Here is an 8,123-nt window from a genome sequence, read left to right on the forward strand (position 1 = left end):
GAGGTCAGTACAGTAGACACAACATGAGGTCAGTACATTAGACACAACATGAGGTCAGTATTGCAACTCGCTGTTGGCTGGGCTCCCTGCCTGTGCCATTAAACCCTTACACCTCATCCAGAACGCCGCAGCCCGTCTGGTGTTCAACCTTCCCAAGTCCTCTCACGTCACCCCGCTCCTCCGCTCTCTCCACTGGCTTCCAGTTGAAGCTCGCATCCGCTACAAGACCATGGTGCTTGCCTACGGAGCCGTGAGGGGAACGGCACCTCCGTACCTTCAGGCTCTGATCAGTCCCTACACCCAAACGAGGGCACTGAGCTCATCCACCTCTGGCCTGCTGGCCCCCCTACCTCTGAGGAAGCACAGTTCCCGCTCAGCCCAGTCAAAGCTGTTTGCTGCTCTGGCACCCCTATGGTGGAACAAGCTCCCTCACGACGCCAGGACAGCGGAGTCAATCACCACCTTCCGGAGACACCTGAAACCCCACCTCTTTAAGGAATACCTGGGATAGGATAAAGTAATCCTTCTAACCCCCCTCCGCCCCTAAAAGATTTAGATGCACTATTGTAAAGTGGTTGTTCCACTGGATATCATAAGGTGAATGCACCAATTTGTAAGTCGCTCTGGATAAGAGCGTCTGCTAAATGACTTAAATGTAAATGTAAATGTAGACACATCATGAGGTCAGTACAGCAGACACAACATGAGGTCAGGACATTAGACACAACATGAGATCAGTACATTAGACAAAACATGAGGCCTGTGCAGTAGACGCAACATGAGGTCAGTACATTAGACGCAACATGAGGCCTGTGCAGTAGATGCAAATTGAGATCAGTACAGTAGATACAACATGAGGTCAGTACAGTAGACACAACATGAGGTCAGTACAGTAGACGCAACACGAGGTCAGTACAGTAGACGCAACATGAGGTCAGGACATTAGAAACACAACATAAGGTCAGTACATTAGACACAACATGAGGTCAGTACAGTAGATACAACATGAGGTCAATATAGTAGACACAACATGAGGTCAGTACAGTAGACACAACATGAGGTCAGTACAGTAGACACAACATGAGGTCAGTACAGTAGACACAACATGAGGTCAGTACAGTAGACACAACATGAGGTCAGTACAGTAGACACAACATGAGGTCAATACATTAGACACAACATGAGGCCTGTGCAGTAGACGCAAATTGAGATCAGTACATTAGACACAACATGAGGTCAGTACAGTAGACACAACATGAGGTCAGTACATTAAACACAACATGAGGCCAGTACATTAGACACAACATGAGGTCACGACATTAGACACAACATGAGGTCAGTACAGTAGACACAACATGAGGTCAATACATTAGACACAACATGAGGCCTGTGCAGTAGACGCAAATTGAGATCAGTACATTAGACACAACATGAAGTCAGTACAGTAGACACAACATGAGGTTATACAGTTTCTCCTGATAAGTAAGTCCACTGTTCTCAGGAATTAGCTATAAAGATAAACCACTATGTTACCCTTTAATTATCTTCCTCTTTCTACATTTCCCTTTTATTCTGTGGATGATATCATAAACAGTTAGTCAGTTAGCAGAGACAGAAATAGACACAGACTCAGAGCAGACAGAAACAGACAGAGGAGCAGCGATAGTACCAGAACCTGAGTAGAGACAGAAAACACAGTAAGTTATTGGAGATGTCTGAGGCCATCTATGCTCTGCCAGATATGACCAAGAAGATCAAGTTTGACAGAGGTCAGATGGAGGAGAGGATTGTGGATATCTACGTCAGTGCAGACACCCTGAGAGACAGTGAGACCAGCACCAAGAGAGAAGAGACAGCAGACACTACTTCTAATTATGGACCAGGAGACCAGCACTCAGGTAAAACACACACACACACGCACTCACACACACACACGCAAATAAGTTACACACACAAGACATTAAACAGGTGAGATTACCCTGTAGTACTAGACCTTTATTTGTCCCAATCCTGGATGATACAGTAAAACACACTACCAAAGATCTTAAATAATATGTTATTCAGTACATTTTCAGTGGTGGAAGAGACCCTCTGGAGTTGCTGCAGTGTGTCTGGGGCTGCTGTGTGTTCTCCTACTGGCTGGGATCATAGGCCTGTCTGTCCAATGTAAGTCTACAGTATATCTATACTAAACAACAATATAAACGCAACATGTAAGATTTTACTGAGTTACAGTTCATATCAGTCAATTGAAATAAATTCATTAGGCCCTAATCTATGGATGTCACATGACTGGCAGAAGTTCAGCCATGGGTGGGCCTTGGAGGGCATAGGTCCACCCACTTGGCATCCAGATTCCAACAACTGGGGAACCAGGCCCAGCCAATCAGAATTAGTTTTTCCCCACAAAAGGGCTTTATTACAGACAGAAATACTCCTCAGCACCGTCCCTCAGACGATCCAACAGGTGAAGAAGCCGGATGTGGAGGTCATGGGCTTGCGTGGGCACACGTGGTCTGCTGTTGTGAGGCCAGTTGAACATACTGCCAAATTTTCTAAAACAACATTGGAGGCAGCTTATGGTAGAGAAATGAACATGAATTTATCTGGCAACGGCTCTGGTGGACATTCCTGCAGTTAGCATGCCAGATGCACGTTCCCTCAAAACTTGAAACATCTGTGGCAAAACTACACATTTTAAAGTGGCCTTTTATTGTCTCCAGCAGAAGGTGCACCTGTGTAATGATCATGCTGATTAATCAGCTTCTTGATATGCCACACCTGTCAGGTGGATGGACTATCTTGGCAAAGGATAAATGCTGACTAACAGGGATGTAAACATATTTGAGAGAAATAAGCTTCTGCATATGAAACATTTCTGGGATCTTTTAATTCATCTCATGAAACATGGGACCAACACTTTACATTTATATTTTTGTACACTGTTTAAATAGTTATTATGATTCAGATTTAGTAGTTCTGATGTGATCTATTTTAGTGAGCAACTTTTTCTTTATTGTTGTTGCAGACAGCAACGTCTCAAAGAACTCATCTGCAGAGAGAGACCAGCTACAGACCAGCTACAACAACCTGACTAAAGAGAGAGACCAGCTACAGACCAACTACAACAACCTGACTAAAGAGAGAGACCAGATAAAGACCAGTTATAACAACCTGACTAAAGAGAGAGATCAGCTACAGACTGAGAGAGATTTTCTTAGCGGGAGTCTTAACAATTGCAGTGAGTAAACATACAGTAATAAATTGTCATTAACAACACACATCTGATCATGAGTCTATATTCTTACATTAAGTGTCCAGTTTGATAAGTTGAAGGAAATTAATGTTAATCATCTTGTAGAACAAACCTGTCCTGCTGGCTGGCAGAAGTTTGAATCCATGTGGTACTTCCTGTCTACTGAGACTAAAACCTGGAAGGAGAGCAGAAAGGACTGTCTGGAGAGAGGAGCAGACCTAGTCATCATAAACAGTGATGCGGAACAGGTGAGAGAGAGAGAGAGACGGTTAGATATGATCAAACATATGAATATTTATTTATCTTCCTCAACAACAGAAATTTCTCTTCAACCTCAAGAAGAGAGTCTGGATTGGTCTGACTGACTCTGTTAATGAGGGGACCTGGAGATGGGTGGACGACAAAACACTGACCAACCCAAGGTAATATACTACTGCTCTAATAACACTGACCACAGGGTGAGAGATGATAACTCATTTGTCAATAAGGCTCCATTCAATCTTTTCTATACATGTTAATGTCATTGATGGCAGAAGTCAACAAAGTTAACCTTAAGATGAAACATGTCTGTATATTATTTAGGATTGTGATGTTCAAACTGTGATGTCTGACTGTTTTTAACCCTGTAGGTACTTGTATTAACCATGATATCTGACTGTTTTTAACCCTGTTGGTACTGGTATTAACCATGATATCTGACTGTTTTTAACCCTGTAGGTACTGGTATTAACCATGATATCTGACTAATGTTAACCCTGTAGTTACTGGTATTAACCATGATATCTGACTGTTTTTAACCCTGTAGGTACTGGTATTAACCATGATATCTGACTGTTTTTAACCCTGTAAGTACTGGTATTAACCATGATATCTGACTGTTTTTAACCCTGTAGGTACTGGTATTAACCATGATATCTGACTGTTGTTAACCCTGTATGTCCTGGTATTAACCATGATATCTGACTGTTGTTAACCCTGTAGGTACTTGTATTAACCATGATATCTGACTGTTGTTAACCCTGTAGGTGCTGGTATTAACCATGATATCTGACTGTTTTAACCTGTAGGTACTGGTATTAACCATGATATCTGACTGTTTTTAACCCTGTAGGTACTGGTATTAACCATGATATCTGACTGTTTTTAACCCTGTAGGTACTGGTATTAACCATGATATCTGACTGTTTTTAACCCTGTAGGTACTGGTATTAACCATGATATCTGACTGTTTTTAACCCTGTTGATACTGGTATTAACCATGATATCTGACTGTTTTTAACCCTGTAGGTACTGGTATTAACCATGATATCTGACTGTTTTTAACCCTGTAGGTACTGGTATTAATCATGATATCTGACTGTTTTTTACCCTGTTGGTACTGGTATTAACCATGATATCTGACTAATGTTAACCCTGTAGGTACTGGTATGAACCATGATATCTGACTGTTTTTAACCCTGTAGGTACTGGTATTAACCATGATATCTGACTGTTTTTAACCCTGTAGGTACTGGTATGAACCATGATATCTGACTGTTTTTAACCCTGTAGGTACTGGTATTAACCATGATATCTGACTGTTGTTAACCCTGTAGGTACTGGTATTAACCATGATATCTGACTGTTTTTAACCCTGTAGGTACTGGTATTAACCATGATATCTGACTGTTTTTTACCCTGTAGGTACTGGTATTAACCATGATATCTGACTGTTGTTAACCCTGTAGGTACTGGTATTAAACATCATATCTGACTGTTGTTAACCCTGTAGGTACTGTTATTAACCATGATATCTGACTGTTTTTAACCCTGTAGGTACTGGTATTAACCATGATATCTGACTGCTATTAACCCTGTAGGTACTGGTATGAACCATGATATCTGACTGTTTTTAACCCTGTAGGTACTGGTAATAACCATGATATCAGACTGTTTTTAACACTGTAGGTACTGGTATTAACCATGACATCTGACTGTTGTTAACCCTGTAGGTACTGGTATTAACCATGATATCTGACTGTTGTTAACCCTGTAGGTACTGGTATTAACCATGATATCTGACTGTTTTTAACCCTGATTATACTGGTATTAACCATGACATCTGACTGTTTTTAACCCTGTAGGTACTGGTATTAACCATGATATCAGACTGTTTTTAACACTGTAGGTACTGGTATTAACCATGACATCTGACTGTTGTTAACCCTGTAGGTACTGGTATTAACCATGATATCTGACTGTTTTTAACCCTGTAGGTACTGGTATTAACCATGATATCTGACTGTTTTTAACCCTGTAGGTACTGGTATTAACCATGATATCTGACTGTTGTTAACCCTGTAGGTACTGGTATTAACCATGATATCTGACTGTTTTTAACCCTGATTATACTGGTATTAACCATGACATCTGACTGTTTTTATCCCTGTAGGTACTGGTATTACCCACAGCCTGATAATGGTGGTGGCAAACCAGCAAATGGTGAGGAGGACTGTGTTGAGATACGCACAGATCAGAGCCTTCCGAATGCATGGAATGACTTGTCATGTGCGGAGAATCTTCACTGGATTTGTGAGAAAGTGGTTTAACATCACCATGACAGCATACTATAACACATACAGCAGCCTACAGTGCACAGAACTTCCTCCTTCATTCACTCTCTCTCTGTCTCTGTCTCAAACCCACACACACGCACACGCATGTTTTATTTGTTTGTATTAGCATATTAATAAAAGTCAAACTTATTTCCTGATTATGGTTCCTGTGTCCCAGTAGTTATGTTTCACACATTATCAGACACAACATGAAGTTAGTACTGTGGATTCAACAGAATACATTTAACAATGAAAATGTATAATTTTGCTGTTATAATACCAAACACACACAAACACACTCGTTTACATGTTTGTATGAGCATATTAATACAATTCCTACTTATTTCCTTAATGTAGCTTTCTGTCTACCAATAGGCTAGTTATGTTCCACAAAACATTGTGGAAATGCGATGATGCGAATCCGAGGTAACGGCGCTAAGCAAAAACCTTTGTCTGCTGCATACAAGCCAAGTTAATTTAAAAACAAATCTATTTGCCCTCTTGAGGATCTTGGATCCCATCATTCTGCTAGCTCTGATTAGAAACTCAAGGTGGAGTCTGTCGCCAGTAATGTTTGCTCTGAAATGAAGCCTAGCCAGGATGAAGTGACTGCAGCGGCAGGTGTAGTAGAGACTGCCAGCCTTGGCCCTGATCATACCAGACATGATTTTGGGTGGGTAGGAGTGAGATTTTGAGAAAAAGTGGATCCCTGCTCTTTGGCCGACCCATATGTTGCGTCAAGCTGGGCATAGAACAAACTGGGAACTGTTACATATGTCACATTTTCGAGAAGTGGAATTGTTTAGGTTTTGTGTGCATCCAGAGGCAGAGGGTTCTCCACATCACACATCTCAAGCCTCGACCAGTGGTGTGCTTTGTTCTACGGAGCAGGGTGCCGCTCAAAGGAGTGATCAGTGGGGTGGCGTTGAGTGTAGATCTGAAAAACAATATTTCTGGTGTTTTTTTACATCCTAAAGTTGGTGAGAAGTAGACCCAGTGCCTGAGACTGAGAATACCCAGTATGTCTTGTTAAGCTTTAATAGAGAGTTCTTACCTGTCAGGTTAGGTTATGTCAGCTATTTTGGTGTTTTGCAGAAGGTTTCCTATGCTGAGGCAGTGAGGAAAGTATATGATAGCCCAAGGCTGAGTGATTCGACTGGGAGACCCCCACTGAGTAGGACTGAAGACAGAGATCCAGAGAGGATATGTTTTAGATTTCTTGCATTTATTGTCATGGTCATTAATTGTACTGCACTGATGGAGCGGAAATCCCAGAAGATACTGTGTGGTAGCGGCAGGAGTGTGAGAGATTTTAGTGCAGAAGATCTACAGGGGGTTTTGAGAGAAGGTGTTCCATCCTCCCAGGCCGACGGCCTGATGTAGCATATGATAGGGCCAAAGTAGAGGGATGGTGTGGTGGGTGTGTTGGTGAAAGTGCTGTGTAAAGGTGTAAGATCTGATAGGGCCAAGTAGTGGGATGGGGTGGTGGGTGTGTTGGCGATAGTGGTGTATACAGGTGTAGGATGTTAATTTGATCCCCCTGTTGCACAATAACTTTTCTGCAATGCATTTAGCATGTAGTTTAGCATTGGTAGTCTAGTATTGGCATGTATTTTCAAATACAAATATTCTAATATTCTAATACTCCTATGTATTTCAATCCAGGTCTGACGCATATCCTACTTTCTCTTCTGCACTACAGATGAAGCAGGAAGAGATACATTATCCTTGATGGGCCTTAAGAGAATGAAAAGGTTTTGGCACCACCTGCTGACAATTTAAAGTAATGATCTCTCTGCAAAGAGGTGAGTTTATGAAGAAACAGTTTCTCTCTCTGTCGCCCTCTACAGCCAGTCTGTGTCATGGTAACGATGCACCCTCTACCACTGCGGTGAATCTTTTGTCAGAGGAAAAATCATTGTTACACTCAGCAAAACGCCTGTCACCGGTTGTCCTTTATTCCTCTTCTCTCTCTCTTTCTCTCTCTCGCTTACTGTCTCTCCTTCCATCCATCCTGACCAGCAAAAACTGCAGGCCCCATTATTATAATGACAGCACAGAGTTCTTGTGGTCAGGTGGTCAGCAAGTTGAACTCCTGGCCCACTGTTGCAAATACTTTTTTCTCCCAAACAGACAGACATTGATGTATCTATAATATCTGACCCATGTGGAGTCAAACCTACAACCCTGGTGTTGTAACACTACAGACCCTGGTGTTGTAACACTACAGACCCTGGTGTTTTAACACTACAGACCCTGGTGTTGTAACACTA

The 8,123-nt window shown here is 41.9% G+C and overlaps 1 protein-coding gene across 2 annotated transcripts; it reads left to right on the forward strand.

The window, feature by feature from the left end:
* The first annotated feature begins 1,587 nt into the window (after positions 1-1,587).
* Positions 1,588-6,008, forward strand: LOC106602242 (asialoglycoprotein receptor 2-like). Of its 2 annotated transcripts, none has more exons than XM_014194758.2 (6): positions 1,588-1,898; positions 2,065-2,166; positions 3,029-3,241; positions 3,362-3,504; positions 3,575-3,678; positions 5,688-6,008. In XM_014194758.2, exons 1-6 carry the CDS (start codon positions 1,712-1,714, stop codon positions 5,842-5,844), a joined length of 906 nt encoding a protein of 301 aa, XP_014050233.2. In that variant the 5' UTR covers positions 1,588-1,711; the 3' UTR covers positions 5,845-6,008. The 2 variants fall into 2 exon arrangements, with proteins under 2 accessions (XP_014050233.2, XP_045573597.1); XM_045717641.1 differs by having other exon boundaries at positions 3,596-3,678.
* The last annotated feature ends 2,115 nt before the right edge of the window (positions 6,009-8,123 follow it).

Source organism: Salmo salar, chromosome ssa04 (assembly GCF_905237065.1).
Source record: "Salmo salar chromosome ssa04, Ssal_v3.1, whole genome shotgun sequence".
NCBI classification, from domain to species: domain Eukaryota; kingdom Metazoa; phylum Chordata; class Actinopteri; order Salmoniformes; family Salmonidae; genus Salmo; species Salmo salar.